This window comes from Diplotaxodon limnothrissa, linkage group LG23 (genome assembly GCF_057381915.1).
Source record: "Diplotaxodon limnothrissa isolate DT_005_m linkage group LG23, D_limnothrissa_male_GT1.1, whole genome shotgun sequence".
In the NCBI taxonomy this organism is placed as follows: Eukaryota; Metazoa; Chordata; class Actinopteri; order Cichliformes; family Cichlidae; genus Diplotaxodon; species Diplotaxodon limnothrissa.
In genome coordinates, this window is record NC_140617.1 from 15,668,141 (window position 1) to 15,686,182 (window position 18,042).

General features: G+C 40.7%; 2 protein-coding genes across 3 annotated transcripts in view; both read right to left on the reverse strand.

The window, feature by feature from the left end:
• Positions 1 to 18,042, reverse strand: part of slc1a7b (solute carrier family 1 member 7b) — a 47,311-nt gene that overhangs the window by 8,530 nt on the left and 20,739 nt on the right. For both annotated transcript variants that reach the window (XM_085348837.1, XM_085348838.1), the window contains exons 3-6: positions 14,208 to 14,423; positions 4,027 to 4,069; positions 3,695 to 3,926; positions 3,479 to 3,578 (exon numbers count right to left, since the gene is read on the reverse strand). In XM_085348837.1, coding sequence (XP_085204963.1) covers positions 3,479 to 3,578; positions 3,695 to 3,926; positions 4,027 to 4,069; positions 14,208 to 14,423 — 591 coding nt within the window. The remainder of the gene's footprint in view (positions 1 to 3,478; positions 3,579 to 3,694; positions 3,927 to 4,026; positions 4,070 to 14,207; positions 14,424 to 18,042) is intronic.
• LOC146607755 (uncharacterized) lies at positions 832 to 1,906 on the reverse strand. Its single transcript, XM_085347732.1, has 2 exons — positions 1,634 to 1,906; positions 832 to 1,500 (listed from the first exon to the last, which is right to left on the reverse strand). Exons 1-2 carry the CDS (start codon positions 1,904 to 1,906, stop codon positions 832 to 834), a joined length of 942 nt encoding a protein of 313 aa, XP_085203858.1.

Sequence of the window (18,042 nt, forward strand, 5' to 3'; positions counted from 1 at the left end):
TTCTGTTGTTTTCATTCTAATTCTGTTGTTTTCATTCAAATTCTGTTGTTCTCATTCAAATTCCGTTGTTCTCATTCTATTCCAGTTCTTTTCATTCAAATGTTGTTGTTTTCTTTCAAATTCCGGTGTTTTCATTCAAATTCTGTTCTTGTCATTCTAATTCTGTTGTTTTCGTTCAAAAGCCATTGTTTTACTTCTAATCCAGTTCTTTTCATTCAAATTCCGTTCTTGTCATTCTAATTCTGTTTTTCTCATTCTAATTTTGTTAATTTCATTCTAATTCAGTTCTTTTCATTCAAATTCCATTCTTGTCATTCTAATTCTGTTACAGTTTTTCTCAAATGCTAAAACACATGTCACAAACGTTACCACCAGGTCCCCCAATGTTCAAACACAACACCCTTCTCTAAAGCTACATAAACACAACCACACCTTCCCACTGCAAAACTCAAACTCCCACACCAAGAGAGCAGCTCGAAGCTGTCAAAACTGTAAACACTATACACAGCATTACACACTACAGCAAAACAATTGAAAACACAATGCTCAATTTGTGAGAAGGTTCTTTGGTTCATAACTGCCAATGCATATTTTCATAAACTGTACAGTAACGGATCGTCATAGAACCCTGCAGAGGATTAGGCATTTAGATTTGTGAGTTTCACATGAAGACTATAAATCTATAAAAACATCCTGCATGTACGTACACTACTGTAACACAACTCAATGCAAAAACAGAATCTATCGCACACAACAGTACTCTCGGAAACATGATCAGGGTGTGAAGTCTTTTTTATTGTCTACACGGTCATTTTACAGTATTACACACAGTCACTGTGCGGCATCATGTCGCCGAGCTGCATTGGGCCACATCACCTCATCCACATCACAGGCTATATTGTCCCTTGCTAGGCACCGCGGGAAAAACGCCCTGGAATGGCGAATCCATCCCTGGAAGGCCTCCACTGGGATGTCAGCACAGGCCAGCTCCATTGCCCGTACGAGGTTCTCTCTTGTGTATGGCTGTCTGTCATACACCTTCCATCTCCATGATGAGAAGAACTCCTCTATAGGGTTCAGGAAAGGGGAGTAGGGTGGCAGACAGACGTTTAAAAAGTGGTCACTGTTGGTGGTGAACCACTCTCTGATTTGGTGTGTCTTGTGGAAGCGGACGTTGTTCCAAATGATCACATACATGTGATGTGCTAGCCTAGGATGGTGTTGTTGACGGTCCAGGAGGATGTCTTTTAGCTCCTCTAGGAAGGTGAGGAGACGTTGGGTGTTGTAAGACCCAAGGACAGCATGCCGGTGGACTAGCCCCTCCGTACCCATAGCTGCACAAAGAGTAATATTACCCCCCCGTTGGCCAGGAACCTCAGTGATGGCTCTCTGGCCAATGATATTACGGCCTCTTCGCCTTCGTTTCTGGAGGTTGAAGCCAGCCTCATCCAGGAAGAGGTACTCATGGGGTCTGGCCATCGCGTCCAACTGCATTATCCTCTGTGAACATGGAAAAGCGTACAGGTGTTCAGAACGGTCAATCAGGTAGCACAGTATTGTCCAGAAGTAATGTAGGCCACTAAGCAACACAGTATGTCCACTAACTGTACTGTGGACATGGATGTATACGTACTTGCACATACTCGTAACGTTGTCCTATGTGTCGCGCAGAGTTGCGCTCAAAGGGAACCCTGTAGACCTGTTTCATCCTCATCTGTTGGCGCCGGAGAACTCGGTCTATTGTGGACACGCTGACAGCATCAATGTTCTCAAAGTTTACATTATCTGCAATGACTTTGTCTCTGATCTCTCGGAGTCTAATGCAGTTGTTCTCACGGACCATATCTGCAATGAGGGTTTCTTGTGCCGCTGTGAATATGGCAACCCTCCCACCTCTATGTGGCATTCTTTCAGCTCTAAAGAAAGAAACATGTGTTGTCAATTGACTGATTTATATGTAAAACTACATGTAAGGTAACAGACCACTTTCACAGGCCTGTAAAACTGTAGTGTGACAAAGAAAGCAATAGCGTACTATACCTGTTGTGTTGTCTAAATGCCTTGATAATGGTGGCCACGGTGGACCTACTCAGGTTTGGATGTACTCTTCGTCCCGCTTCAGCCATTGTCATGCCATGGACAATGACATGGTCAATTACTGTTGCTCGCATATCATCTGTTATGATGGTGCGAGGTTGTCTTCTTCTCCCACCTGGACCTTCTCCTCTCTCTTGTTGGCCTCCTTGTCTTCCTCCTCTACTCTGAACTCCTCTTCTTCTTAGGCCTTCACCTCTTCCTCCTCTGATCTCAACCCCTCTTCCTCTTTGGCCTGCAGCTCTTCTCCTTCCGCACGCTCGAATGCCTTCATCCATTGTGATTGTTTGGCATCTTCACCAAACTATGCTTTCATAGGTGGGGTCACATCATTAGCAACAGGTGTCTTCAATTTTGAGTCGTTGTGTGTAGTGACTGACGCCAGGTGTGTTCCCTGTGTTCACAGATTGGTGACTGTGGCAAGCATTTTGCATCACATGGGCTTTCATTTGAGAATATGAGCAGAGTTGTTTTGCAACATGTGTTTTGGCAAGGAAAAATGTGTTTAGATTTATGAGTACAGAGGGTTGTGTTTTGTGAATTGTGTCTTCATGTGACATGTGTTTATGGTACTGGAATATGGTGGCTACATTTAGTAAATGTGTTTAGACTACTGGTCATTTGGGTTACAGGATTGGCTTTTGTGTTTTAACATTTGAGAAAAACTGTAATTTAGTTCAAAATCCGTTGTTGTCATTCTAATTCTGTTGTTTGATCAACAATAACGGTGGAACTACTCGTTACGGAGTTCATGTTTGGAACTTTGATATCTTTTTTTTTTTTTGGGTTTGTTTTGTTTGTTTTTTTTGTTTGTTTTTTTTGGGGGGGGGGATCCTAAACTTTTGATCAGCTGTAAATCAGCCTGTTTCAACTTAAGTGTTGTTTTCAATAAATTGCATACTTAAAAAAAAGTCTTGTCACACTCCCATTTCTTCTACTTGCACGTTAAAGCTCTAACCATGCAAAATGTGATTTTTTGCCATTTTTTTCAAGTGGTCTTAAACTTTTGATTGGAACTGTATAAGATGCTGTGGCTCTATAAACACTTTCTAATCACAGAATAAGATCCTCCAAACAATAACATCCTGACTATAAGGCAGTTCAGGTTCGTCACGATTCTTTTTAATAGAACAGTTTCTCTGAAAATGATTTACTTGGATATTCCTTTGTAATTAGGTAATAATAATTTGCTATTTGCACTCAGACTCATTCTCACTTTGAATCATCCAATAAAGAAAGTGAAAGAAAGGTTAACCATGTCTCAACCTGATTCTGATGATAATACGTAGAGTTCTTGTCTAAACGGCTGATGCTGGTTATGTTTCTTAGAAAATTCTTTCATTCATAGCTTTTTCAAGTAGAAAAAATAATACTTTACAATTACCATATAACAATGGCGACAATCCTAAGGACAGCTTCATTCAGGCTCTGGCAGAAGTTTACCAAGGCACTGCCATTTGGCCCCATCCTTCCTAACATAATACCTGTGAAAACAAAGAAAAACCTCTGAAACAATGATGGATAAAATCATTTAAATTTCTTTATTTCAGGCAAGATGTATTCAAGAAATGTCAGATAAGAACAATGCATTTTTTTTTACCCATGGTGGCTGAAAAAATAACAATTCCAAGGACGTTCATTCCATCACTTGTTCCTTCTCGTGTCTGTATGAGAACATCAGGGGGCGGAGTCAGGTCAAGAGCAAAGTTCTGGATGTCGGTTCCGTTGTCATCCTGAATACCGTAGACGAGTGCCCGCCGTGTGGTGGACTCTGACTGGGCCTGACGCACTGTCGGTCTGGGCTTCATTATGTAATCGCTGCTTGTTCGATACTGTTGCCAAGGAACAGAAAGAGTTGTTCTTATAAAAGAAGTCCTACAAAATGTAAACCTTTGTATCTGAAACTGCAGTTTGTGTCATCAGAGGTCATACCTGCTGAAATGTGGCCTGGACCAGATTTGCTGGAAACATGTTGCTGCAAGGCAAGTGCATACATTTAATGAATCGTTCTAAAAGGTTGAACACAATGCCAGCTAATAAAAAATTGAGCTGACCAATGCAGTGCATACATACAGACACCAAACTCAGTAGACCTTCTGTGACCTTATTTTGGAAATATCTGCATAAAGGAACTCTCTTCTATATTAATCCATTCCTCTTTTCTTATGGAGTCAGATACTGAGAAGATGTTTTAGGGTGATTTAGTCCTTGATTCCAAGGACAAAATTATCATCGTTTTGAAACTGTGCAATAATGAAGGCCAGATGCCTGTAATGGAGAAAATAAAACCATGAAATTTTTCCAAGATAGGGAGTCTCAGGAGACATAATTATTTCATCCGTCCATTTTCTGCTGATTATCCCTCTCACCAATGACCTCTTCCTTACAAGAAGGTGCAAAGGCTTTCCCAAACAAGTCAAGAGAACTGTTCTCTCCAACGTGTCCAGAGTTTGCCCCATGGATTTTTCCCAGGAGGACATATCCAAAACACTTCGCCTCCATCTCCAGGTCAACAAGCCATCGTCAAAAGCAGCTCAGTCAACTCTTTTTGATGTGGAGGACCTGTTGTTAAGGGAAACCCCAAACACCCTTTGGAAGAAACCCATTTCTGCTGATTGTATCTGTGATCTTATTTATTTGTGCTCTACCAGATTGAATGATAAATCATCAGCTTCACTTTCACACTCAGGGCTCTTTTCTTTTTGAAAAATCAGCTCAGCATCTTTGTCATTGCAGACTACCCTACCCACACTTGTGAACAAGATCCTGAGATGCTTGAGCTCCATCACTTGGGGCAGTATCTCATCCCCAGAGTTGGCACCCCAAACGAGAACCATAGCCTCAGACTTGATTAATTGGTTTATTGTCATTCCCGCTGCTTCACGTTCTGCTGCAAAGTGAATACTGGAGGTCACCACTAAAAAAAGCAAATAGAACCACATCATCTGTTAGAACCTGCGACAACCGAATTGACACCCTCTACCCCTTGGCTGAGCTTAGAGCCAAGGTCTCACTGTAGCTGTACAAGGACAGCACAGCCCACAATAATGTACCCCTGAAGCACCCTCTGAAGGACACCCTGAGGGAATCCCACACTTCATCAAATATAGAGCGGATATACAGGGTGGGCCATTTATATGGATACACCGTACTAACATGGGAATGGTTGGTGATATTAAAGTCCTGTTTGTGGCACATTAGTATATGTGAGGAGGCAAACTCCTGAAGATGGGTGGTGACCATGTTGGCCATTTAGAAGTCGGCCATCTTGGATACAACTTTTGTTTTTTCAATAGGAAGAGGGCCATGTGACACATCAAACTTATTGGTAATGTCACAAGAAAAACAATGGTGGGCTTGGTTTCAATGTAACTTTATTCTTTCATGAGTTATTTACAAGTTTCTCTTTGTTCACAGCCATTGACATGTCGAAGAGGTTAACACGTTAGGAGCAGGTCGAAATTGTGTTGATATCTGTGAACGCAGTAACCGGATCATTGCAGCAGATTTCAATGCAAGACACCCTACAAGACCACCCATCTCCCATGCTACAGTTAGCAAACTGCTTGCTAAGTTTCGTGAAACTGGTTCAGTGTTGGATTTGCCAAAATGTGGACGCAAGAAAACTGTCACTAATGAAGAAACATCAGTGGTTGTCCTAGCTTCATTCAGCAAGAGCCCACAGCGTAGCGCTCGCCACATGTCACTGGAGAGCGGCATTAGTCGAACATCCCTTCGGCGGATATTAGCTACTCACAAATGGCACCCTTACAAACTCCAGCTACTGCAGCATCTCATCGAGGATGACCCAGATCGGCACACAGAATTTGCAGAATGGGCAAAACAAAAATTGGAACAGGACCCTCAGTTCACGCAGAAGATTTTGTTCAGTGATGAGGCAAACTTTTATGTGAATGGTGAAGTTAACAAACAAAACCACCGCTATTGGTCTGACACTAACCCACATTGGATGGATCCCTCCAAGACTGTTGGAACAACAAAAGTGATGGTTTGGTGTGGTATATGGGGTACAACGATAGTGGGTCCATTCTTCATCAATGGAAACATCAAGGCCACTGGATATTTGAAATTGATGTGTTTCCCTCTTTATGCACTGAAGCTGGCACGTTCCCTGAGTTCTTCCAGCAAGATGGTGCACCACCACATTATGGGTGCCAGGTCCGAGCATTCCTAGATGAACAGTTTTCTGGAAAGTGGATTGGTCGCCGTGGGCCAGTTGAATGGCCCCCAAGGTCTCCCGATCTGACCCCCTTAGACTTTTATCTTTGGGGTCATCTGAAGGCAATTGTCTATGGTGTGAAGATACGAGATGTGCAGCACCTGAAACTACGGATACTGGATGCCTGTGCTGGCATTTCTCCTGCGGTGTTGCTATCAGTGTGTGAAGAGTGGGAGAAGAGGGTTGCATTGACAATCCAACACAATGGGCAGCACATGGAACACATTTTATAAGTGGTCAGAAACTTGTAAATAACTCATGAAAGACTAAAGTTACGTTGAAACCAAGCACACCATTGTTTTTCTTGTGACATTACCAATAAGTTTGATGTGTCACATGGCCCTCTTCCTATTGAAAAAACAAAAGTTGTATCCAAGATGGCCGACTTCTAAATGGCCACCATGGTCACCACCCATCTTGAAGATTTTGCCCCCTCACATATACTAATGTGCCACAAACAGGACTTTAATATCACCAACCATTCCCATTTTATTACGGTGTATCCATATAAATGGCCCACCCTGTAGAGACGATCCAGTGTTCTGTGACCAAAACAAAAAAACACATCGTGCATGTGTTATTCACAAACATAACTATTCACAAACTAAAAAGAAAACTTACAAAATCGGCTTCAAAACTCTTTAAAAAGAAAATTAAGGAATCGCATGTTCTCTTGTTAAAAGGTTCACACAAAGTGATACTGCAGTATATTATTGTAGTTTTTCAACCTACACGTATGCTTAATATAGAGAAATTCATACTCATACTCTGTTTAGTCAAACCCGGCAGTGTTTCATGTTCAGACAAAATGTTTCCATTTGAAGCTTTGGCAATAGTGAGATCTTTTCGTCACTCCCCACTTGTTTTCAAAACATGAATAATTTTGAATGAACTGCAAGGTTGTTTTTAGGCCAACAGATGAGTAAAAAAAAAAACATCATACAAAACAAAAACAAAAATAAAACAAAGAAGAGCAAAACAGGAAAGGCAAATCTGCAACTTTCATTATTATTACTGAGCCACTCCTCTGTCTCCTTTCTACACATGCAGTGGGCTCGGTTTCCTTGGCAAGTGAAAAACCCAAGTTCTCTCAACTAAAGATTATCACTTTATTAAACTATGTACTAACAAGCATTTTTTCTAAAACATTTACATTCCTATTTTTGAAATCAATATTAGATTAACAAATTGAACTTGGGTTTTTACGCTGGAACACAGTGTGCGTAATAAAAACAAGAATATCATATTATGACTTCAGGGTAAAAAAAACCCTTGGCTGTTGTCTGATACAAAGCAGTGATATTTATGCTCTCATCTAAACAAACTAAATTGAATTGTTTGCCTGCGGTTGGTGAAGTTGTGCAATTCAGAAGTTGGAAGCACCGACTTGGGAAGCTTGAACTCACATCATTTTCAAGTTGTTTAGAGTAATAATCCTGTTTCATTTTCATCAGTTTTTTTTTAACCTTGACCAAAACCTCACCTTAACCCTTTCCAATTGCCTTTGGTTGCTCAAGCTAAACTTTCTTCTCATGCAAGCATGGGGTTGGCTTTCCAAAAAGTAACTTGAAAAACAATGCTTTTGCCAGACAGACACCACGCTTAATGTTCAGGTCTGATCAGGTCTGATAATAATAATAATAATCCCAAAAAACATCACTTTACCTCAGCCCTTACTTAGAATTTTAATTACTTGCACATTTGACAAAATGAAATTGCATTTGAATTACTGATACACTATGAATAGCGCAGGCTTCACTTTAAAATCAAGGGGAGAGTTTAAATTTCAAAAGAAGGCTGCTAATGTTAGAAACCTCAAACGAGATGCACTCCAATGGTCTGCCATGTATTTTCTAGAAATTCAGAATAGGACATAATGATACACTCAAAAAAAAATGAAATTGAGTAGTTGTTACATCTACAGGAGTCTAACTTTAATTTGAACAAAATAATTTCATGTTTCTATGGTAAATGTAATTAATTCATGCAGGATCTGCATAAAATTCAGTGACTTTATTTATTCTTGTTGAGATGACATGACAAACTAGGAAGAGTAGGTATTTGCCTTGACTCGTGAAAATTCACAAGGTCATATGAGATTTCAAACCACTGGGGTTATAAGAGGCTGAAAAGCATACACACACCTGTCAAGGACAAAAAAATAAAGAAAATTCTGTATCAAGCCTTGTAATCATAGCTTTCCTACTTTTCTTTTAGTGCTGATTGACAGCTTGGTGGGGTGATGGTTACACTGAAAAAAAGGGATTGGCCAGCTCTTAGATTTACGTAAGCATCTTGCGTGTATTTAACACAAATGCCTCATGCTTTAAAGTATAGTGTAGAAACTACATGATATGCATTAAATTCTTCATATCATGTTCAAGTGAAGTAAGTCAATAATATAGCAATGTTAAATCCCGCGACACTGCACGGGTTTCAGTCTCACGCTCTTTGGATCGTGGTTTCAGGAAGGCATCCATCTCAGTCAAGTCGAGCAGCCACCTCTACTTTTTTTGGTATACCGAAAAAAGTAAATTGGGTGGTTGTTACATTAAAAAGTCCAACTTGTAATTTGAACACAATAATTTCATGTTTCTATGAATGTAATTAAATCATGAAGGATCTGTATGAAATTCAACAACTTAATTTGTTCTTGTTGAGATGACATGATACAATCTAGTGAGAGTGGTTAGTTGCTGAACTCATGAAATTCACAAGATCGCACAAGATTTCAAACTGCAGGAAAATCACTGGAGTTATAAGAGGCAGACAACTACACACACACCACGTGCATGCTATTGCTATTTATTGTGGATTAACCTGTCAAGGACAAAAACAAAAAAAGTCTGCATCAAATACAGGAAATCATAGCTTTCCTGTATTTCCTAGATTGTTGGCATGGTGGTTAGTGCTGTTGCTTCACAGTAAGAAGGTCCTGGGTTCAAATCCACGTTCTGACTAGTTTGCAGTGGTTTCTCTCTGGGTATTCTGGTTTCCCCCCACAGTTAAAAATCATGCATAGCACTGTTTCTGTGTGTTTGTGTGTTCTCCCCGTGCTTGCGTGGGTTCTCTCTGTGTCATGGTCCGTGAGAACAGTATCCGGGGAGTGTTTGGGTGACCATGCCCTCGGGTCAGGCACCGGCATTGCACCTGTATTCCATCCCAGGCAATTGCAGGAGGACTATTTCACCCAGCACGGACAGCTCCTCCATGCCAGTCTGTTAGTCACTCTTGGTGGTAACTTGGCTCTCCTAAGCTCTGAGTTTATTCAAGTATTCTTTGACCCGTGTTAATATTACACACTTGTGCCCCGGTCGCCATCCGGCAGTTGAAGACATTCGCTGCCTGTCGTCCTGCCTGTTCTGTGTGCGAGAGAACTCTCGCTCCTAGGATTTTTCCCACGGACACCCTCCCCCAACTCTGATTCTTCCCACGGTCTCAATCACAGCTTCCCAGGGCATTTCAGTTCCCGATTTCCTCGGCTTGAGTTATATTCTTGTTTCCTTGGTGGTTCCTGATCGTTTATGTTAAAGAAATAAATCTATACATAGTTCCCGCGAATTTCGTATTCGGCCCCATCTTTGCATGTGAACCTTAGTTCTTGACACTCTGGGTACTCTGGTTTACTCCAACAGTCCAAAGACAGGTAGTTAGTGGGGTCAGATTAATTGGTGATTTTAAATTACAGATAAGTGTGAATGTGAGTGCAAATGGTTGATTGTCTCTCTGTGTTAGCCCTGGGATAGACTTGGCGACTTGTCCAGGGTGTACCCTGCCTTTTGCCCTATAACATCTGGGATAGCCTCCAGCCCCCCCACGAACCTAATAAAGATAAGAGGATGGATGGAGTGACAACTGTAAAAGTTTTTATAAATCCATTAATTTTTTAGTTATCCAAACTCTAGACTTTGTTGAACACTCCAAAAAATGATCTTAAAATAATCACGGGAAGGATTCTCACATTAATAAATGGCTTTCTGTCAGCATTAAGTATTTTTGTGGGACTAACGTAATTTGCATGCGTTGGATCAACTTAAATAAATTATGTTGGATTCAACTACAGTAAATAATTTGATTCATCATTAATGTCAAAGGAGCTTGCAAAGAAAAGCATCTGGACTTCTTTAAGTTGCTTGAAGACGTTTCACCTCTCATCCGAGAAGCTTCTTCAGTTCTAAGGTCAAATGGTGGAGAGTCCCAGATTTAAACCTAGTGGGAGTGTCTCCCCACAGAGGGACAAAAGGACCCCCTGATGATCCTCTAATCGCCTGAGCCAAGGTGTGAAACTGGGTGTGGGTCCCAATCAGCCAGAGTTTCAGGTGAGCTCTTTGTGAAACCTGGCCCCACCTTATCATGCGAATTCCTGAGGTCAGATGGCCCAGGATGTGAGTGGGCGTTAAGGCGTCTGGGGTGGGAACTCAAAACTGGATTATAGATGGCAGACAGTTGGCGTCGTAAACCACCGCCTCTGTTCAAAGATGGTCGCTCACAGTGGACATAGATGGCTTCTTTCACTCCTCTTTCAAACCATCTGTCCTCTCTGTCCAAAATGTGAACATTGACATCCTCGAAAGAGTGACCTTTGTCCTTAAGATGCAGGTGGACTGCTGAGTCTTGTCCTGTCAGGACACTTACACTTACGCCTGTAGTGATGAAGTGCTTTGAGAGACTGGTCTGTCAGCACATCAGGGCCGGTCTGCCTCCCACTCTGGACCCCCACCAATTTGCCTACAGGACAAATCGTTCCACCGAGGACGCTATCACCATAGCGCTCCACACTGCGCTGAGTCACCTGGAGCACCGAGGAAGCTATGTGAGAATGCTCTTTCTGGACTTCAGCTCAGCATTCAATCATATCATCCCGGAGATCCTGGTCCAGAAACTGTCTCACCTGGGACTCTCCACCCCCATCTGCCTCTGGATCAAGGACTTCCTGATAAATAGACCACAGTCTGTCAGACTCGGCCCCCACCGGTCCAGCACCATCACACTCAGCACCGGGTCTCCACAAGGATGTGTTTTGAGTCCCCTCCTGTTTACGCTCTACACATCCGACTGCTCCCCTACCCATCTCTCAAACACCATCATAAAGTTCGCGGATGACACCACAGTGGTTGGACTCATCTCAAGGGGGGATGAGTCGGACTACAGAGATGAGGTCAACAGACTGACTGAGTGGTGTTCAGTTAACAACCTCCAACTGAACACCACGAAAACTAAAGAACTTATCTTGGACTTCAGGAAGGGCAGAGCAGACCCGGCCCCACTTTACATTCACGGGAGCTGTGTGGAGAGGGTACACTCCATGAGGTTTCTGGGCGTGCAGATATCTGATGACCTCTCCTGGACTGCAAATACTACAGCGGTGGTTAAAAAGGCCCAGCAGCGTCTCCACTTTCTGAGAGTGCTCAGGAGGAACAACCTGGAGGAGAGGCTGCTGGTGACATTTTACAGAGCCACCATAGAGAGCATCCTAACGTACGGCATAACAACATGGTATGCAGGGTGCTCAGCTGCAGACAGGAAAGAACTGCAGAGGGTCATCAACACAGCCCAGAAGATCACTGGCTGCTCTCTGCCCAGCCTGGAGGTCACTGCAAACTCTCGGTACCTCAGCAGAGCTGGCAATATCATCAAGGACCACTCTCACCCCAGCAACCAACTGTTTGAACTATTACCGTCAGGCCGATGGTACAGGTCACATAAAACCAGGACAAACAGATTCAGAGATAGCTTCTTTCCCAGAGCTATCACCGTAGTAAATAAGCACAAAAACAATTGAACCTATTCCATACCGTCACTGTCATTATATTATGCTGCTATTCTGTATATATTGTACATACTATTGTTTGAGTACTTACGATTGTTTTTTTTGTACTTTTTATATTTTACATTTATATTTATTATTGAAACTTGCACCAAGGGAGTGGCACTCCAATTTCGTTGTACTCTGTACAATGACAATAAAGGCTATTCTATTCTATTCTATTCTAAATGTAATATTGGATTGGTTAGACTACGTACATGTGAGTTTTGTTTTGTCAAAAATGTCAAAATAACATGGCAATATGGACATTTTTTTCTATTATTATCTGTCTGTTTAATTCTATTAATTTTACTGGCTGCAGACAACTTGACATAAAGGAAATATCTCGAATAAAACAGAATACGATACAGTATTTTTAAATGTCTAAAATAGATTTCAATATAGTTTACACAAAAGCACTAAGGACTATAGTATTGTATTTGAATGTCAAACTGTGGAACTGCAGACTTCAACTCCAAAAACTCAAACACATGCCACACTTCCATTAGTTAGTTTTTACTGACAGAGTTTTTAAGGTCACTGCTCTGATTACTGGCTTCAGACTCACCATCCAAATAAACAGCCTGAAATCAGATGCTTGGATTAGAAAACCAAACAGATACAGAGACACGCCAGGTGACAGTTAATAGTCCTGCTTACAGATACTGCTTATGAGAAACTGAGTACCATCTTCTATTAAAGAAGATTAAATGGTTTTTAGTCAACAATGAAGTCATCCCAGAATACGGGAACTGAATAGTTTAAGACAACCAATATGTTTAATCCTCTCTCGGGATTTGTTACAAATCCGAACAGCCTGAAAAACTAGGGTGCGGTCAGGATTGTGTCTGCTCTACAAACACACCATCACCTACTTACCCTTAGTTTAGGGTCACTTTAAAATCTGCAAGTTTTGAAAGAAAAGCACATTTCCTATTTCTTTATTTATGATGTAAAAAAATGACAAGTAAAATAAATACTTTGTGATTCTTAATGGATTATCTATGTAGGTGTACAGAGCCCCATTTTCAGCAGCCACCGTTCCCCGGCACATTATGTTACCTAATGCAAGTTTATCATGTTAAAAGGTGATCTCGGTAAAAGCCATTTCCCAATTATGTTATAAAATCTGTTCTGATGATTAAAGAAGCAATTTCGCTAGCTGAGAGGAGCATTAACCGACCCATTGTGGGTTAAATTATTAGCTCAAAGTAATCGCCAAGAAATAACGTACTTTTGAAACTTGCCACGCTATTTTATTAAAAAAAAAAATCTATATACCTGTTTTCAGGGTGTGTGTCATCATGTCAAAACACTGCTGTCGAGACAGACGGTGAAGTTTGAACTACAGCAATGGAACTTTTGATTATTTTGGCAGGTGTTTACATGTTTGTGAGAAAGATTCAAAGAAAAGACCTGGAGTACCTATCCTCCACTATCTTGCCAGTATTTTTGAGTCTGGTATCCATGCTAAAAGTTGAGATTTCTCTGCCTGTGTTGACTCAGTTTGACTCTTTGTTTACATGAATGAAGTAAAGACCACAGAACAAACCTCATTCTTAAATCACTGGTTAAACTGAACAGAAATTCACTAGCTGGGCCAACGTCACCGTTTTAGTAGGTAAAGGTGAATGCTTGGACATGAACTGAGCTGCGGCTTGGGAAAGGCCTGGAAGGGGACTGACGACGGCTCCCAGGCCTGGCAGATCCCCATAGGAGTGAAGAAGTTAAAAAATTGAGAACAAGGAGGGAGGGTGGGACACGTAAACGAGAATGAACAGCTTGCAGAACTGGGGGAACCTATATACAGATGACATCCATAATGAGCGTGTTTGGTGGCCTGGTCCTGCTCCTGAAATTCCAATATATAATCTCCAATCCATGAGATAGCCAACGCACCTTTGTTGGCCATCTCACACAGCACACGCTAAATTCAGCACATACAAAGCACATACTGTAGCAGTATGTGCTTTCTACTGCCATCAAATGAGTCAAAGTCGCATTTGTGTGTAATTCATGGCCTGGAGATAATTCTTCAGAAAACTTGGACAAATGTTCTAATCTCACCGGATCAGGTCCAGGAGTGCATCTGCAGAACTCATGATGGGTTTGCTGCTGTCCTCAGAGTCCTCTTTTTGGGCTGCACCTCCTGGGTGGATGATGGAGACCATGATGATCCCCACGATCACAGCCACAAAGGTGGTCCACAGGTAATACGATACTGTGATCAGACCGAGGCGACTGGAACATTTTGCATCGAGAGCTGCCAGTCCCGACATCAAACTGAAAGAAAAAACAAGAAGTTTGGACTGAATGCATTTTAACCTTTCCACCTCTGAGTTACCTGGATTTGTATACTCGTTTCTAACACTGATTAAATATTCCACCAATCAAAATTGTAATGGTATGCAACATAACTTGCTCTTTCTTGCCACAAATAGTATATGTACATAGAACAAAAATGTTCTGTGAGGGTCCTGGATGATCGATGGTTCATTCATGGGTTTGAATTCACCATCTGGCTGTGACTTTCTGTGTGGAGTTAGCATGTCTGTGTGGGTTCTCTCCGGGTACTCTCCAGCTTCCTAACACAGCCCAGTCATTCAGTTGGTGGGGTCGCGTTAATTGGGGATTCTAATTTGCCCATAGATGTGACTGTGAGTGTGAATGTGGTCTGTGTCACTGTTTTAGCCCTTTGACAGACAGGGTGTGCCCTGCCCCTATGGTAGCTGGGTTCCATTCCCCCTGTGACCCTGAATTGGATAAGTGCAAGAAATTGGATGGATGGACCGATTGGTAAATTCAAAATAATACTCTGGTGTGGCATAGAGGTTATCAGATTGTGGCGCTGCTCAGGTGTTACTGAAGCCCAGGTTGCTTTGATTGCAACATTCAGTTTGTCTGTACTTTGTTGGGTTGGGTATTTTTTTATTATCTTCTTGGCAATAAACCACAGCTTGGCCAATCAAGCACAGCAATAACATCGTCAGTAAAGAATTTGGTAGTAGTTTTGGTGGCGTGGACAGGTCCTAAGTCCTGTGGAAAAGAAAATCAGCTGCTCCATAAATCTTCTCAGCAAATGGAAGCACAAAGTGCTCGAAAGTCTTCTTTTAAATATCTGAATTCATTTAGGACTTAATAAAATATAACTTTTCATGACAGTCCTCTCAAGGCTGCAGTTATCCCTGTTGCTTGTGCACCTTTTCCTACCACACTTTTCTCTCCCACTAAGCTTTCTATTAATATACTTTCATATTGCATGCTGTGAACAGACAGACTTTTCAGATATTTCCTTCTGAACTAGGAGTACACAAGGTATTTATATTCCGAATATGAATTTATTCAAACTCCAAAGTTTTAGCAGCAGCACAAATTTTGTGTTTCATAAATGTTACCATTTTAGTTTTTAATTTATATTATTTTGTTACGTTTCTAAGAGTGAATAACAATAAAAAGCACTTCAGAAGTTTGAAAGCTATTATTGGTAAATACATAAAAATTAAGCTTTGGCAGTGGTGCCACTGGTAGTATTAAAAAAAATTCTAATATTTTTCTGTGACATTTTTTCCACGTTACATGCGAGTACATTTTGATCTAGTAACAACACGCAACACAAAAAAAAAAGTATTCGGACAGCAAAGAGCAAAGGACACATAGGAGAAGAGCATCAGGTGGTTGGATGGCTAGTTAAAACACTGGACTCAAATGCAGGAAGCTGTGGTTTGTTTCCCAGTTTCATTTCCCCTTAAAACAATGACGGAAGCTCCAAAAGCTACTGAATAGGACGGTGATCATTTAGACATATCCTACATACTGAATGTTCAAAGTAAATTCCTCAAAGTAAAAATGTTAGTTTCATCTGTGAAAGCAAACAAAAGAGAAATGCAATGAGACAAATCTTTAAAGAACCATCATCAAAACCAAAGATTAAACTACATACAAATTCTCAAAACAAGATTAATGAAGAAACGTTTTGTATTTCTCAGTAAATAAGAAAATAAATGGATGCTTTTAAAATGTATTTTTTCCATGCAAAATCTTATTCAGTGAGCTAGTTTTATGTTGAATAATAAACAGCATTTCCTTACATGGGATGTTTGTTAGTAATTTTACTGGTATATAAACAGATTCATGAGCAAAGCTCCAATAGAGATAAGTTTAGATAAGATGGAGCAGATGAAACAAACTGTAAAGATGTGCAGGCAGCACACTGACATTTTAAAAAAGGAGAATTTTTATGGACATGAGTCTAAAGAGGGCTTTTCTGTGGAGAGAAACAAAGTTTTCACTCTCAGTGGATAAAATAATGTACTTTTTTTCAAAACCACAGGCTTATCTCTGTGTTATGATAGTAAGATGGGCCCACTTCCAACACATAATTTTTCAACATGAAGGTTACTGGTGTGAAAGAGTGTGCTTTAACCCAAACCACAATGACTTTCTAAACCGACCAGACAGCTTTTAGCGTCCACATTCAAAAAGTGACAAGCTGGTGAAAACAAATCTAAAAAGGACATGACAAAAAAAGCAGTGAGGTTTATAAACCTGTGCTACTACCACCCCTCCAGACTTCTGACCTTGATCTTTGGTTTATATTTTAATAGTGGCTAATATTACGGAGCTAAGATAAAGAGAAGCAATAAGCAGGCACTGTGTGAGAACACATTGTGAGAGCTTTGGTGTTTATCCGGTCGTTAAGTGATGACGTGACGAATCCTACTTCCGGGTCTAAAGTAGTAGCGTTTAATATGGCTTTTGTGTTGTTAACATGTTTAATGTTATGTATTTTCTTCTATTTGATCTCAAAAAGCTCCTAAAACAGTCAGTGATCACTGTTGACCTCCCTCGGCTTTTATTACCGCTAATCATTTATTTAAGCTCAGTTTTTAAAACCTTAGGATGTAACTACAGCCCAGCCCATGCAGCAGTATATGAATGACTAACCTTGTATTGTGGATGGATTATCTCAGTTGTTCTCCTGGCTGAAGTTTGGTCCTTTTACAGCATCCTGCCATGTGATTACATTTGTTCCTGACCACCGAGAACACTCACGTTAAGTTTTATCGAGTGGAAAAAAAGTTAGCTTGTTTATATTATGCTAACATAGCTGTGTCGCTAGCGGTCACGTAGCACATCATTATATACCAGCTAGCCAAACTTCAGTAACCCTACAAACGTCACTGCTGTTTAGTTTTCTGTCTTCATTTATGTTGGAAGTGATAACAGAGCTGTACGTTTTAATTTGTTTCAAAAACCCCGCAGTCAGGGCATGCTATATTGTATTTAGATAGAAGCTAGTGAGCTAACTTCCTGCTAACTTCTAACTCTGTTAAATGTCATAAATTCTGTTTTCATGGATGCCTGGATGGTAAACTCAATTGTTACACCTGGTAGAGCAGAACGCTGATCATTTTATTAAAGATGAAAGACTTTAGACAGTTTTTCAACTCTCAGTAATGCCATAGTGATCGTTTGATATATGGACCTGCAGCGGAGTTTAGGCCCAGACACGGCTAAGGAGACTTAACGACCGGATACTCGATGAGCTAACAAAGAAACAGAGATGAACTGTTCAATCGATGGATCAAGCGCAAATGGAGCTAGGAATCAAAGGCAAACAATACTGTCAGTTTATTGTACTTGCAGTACAGGTAAGCAGCTGATCACATTATTTTTCTATTTTTTCTATTCACATGGACTTAAAATTAAGTACATATATCATTTTATTTTTATTTTATTTTAGATTCACATATTTTGTCAAACTTGATTCCAATGTCAATTATCCCAAACCAGCAGAATGTAAATGTATGTATGTCTTAATAACCGACTGAATACATTACTGGAAACTTTAGATATGCTAAGTTAAGTAGTGATTTGGGTCATTGTGTTAGAGCTGTACTGA

Excerpts from the sequence above, each read along its gene's own strand:
- LOC146607755 (XM_085347732.1), bottom strand. The coding sequence starts at position 1,906 with ATGCCACATAGAGGTGGGAGGGTTGCCATATTCACAGCGGCACAAGAA. Across the intron at positions 1,501-1,633 it reads AACGTTACGAGTATGTGCAA|AGGATAATGCAGTTGGACGC; the intron begins GTACGTATACAT and ends CCATGTTCACAG.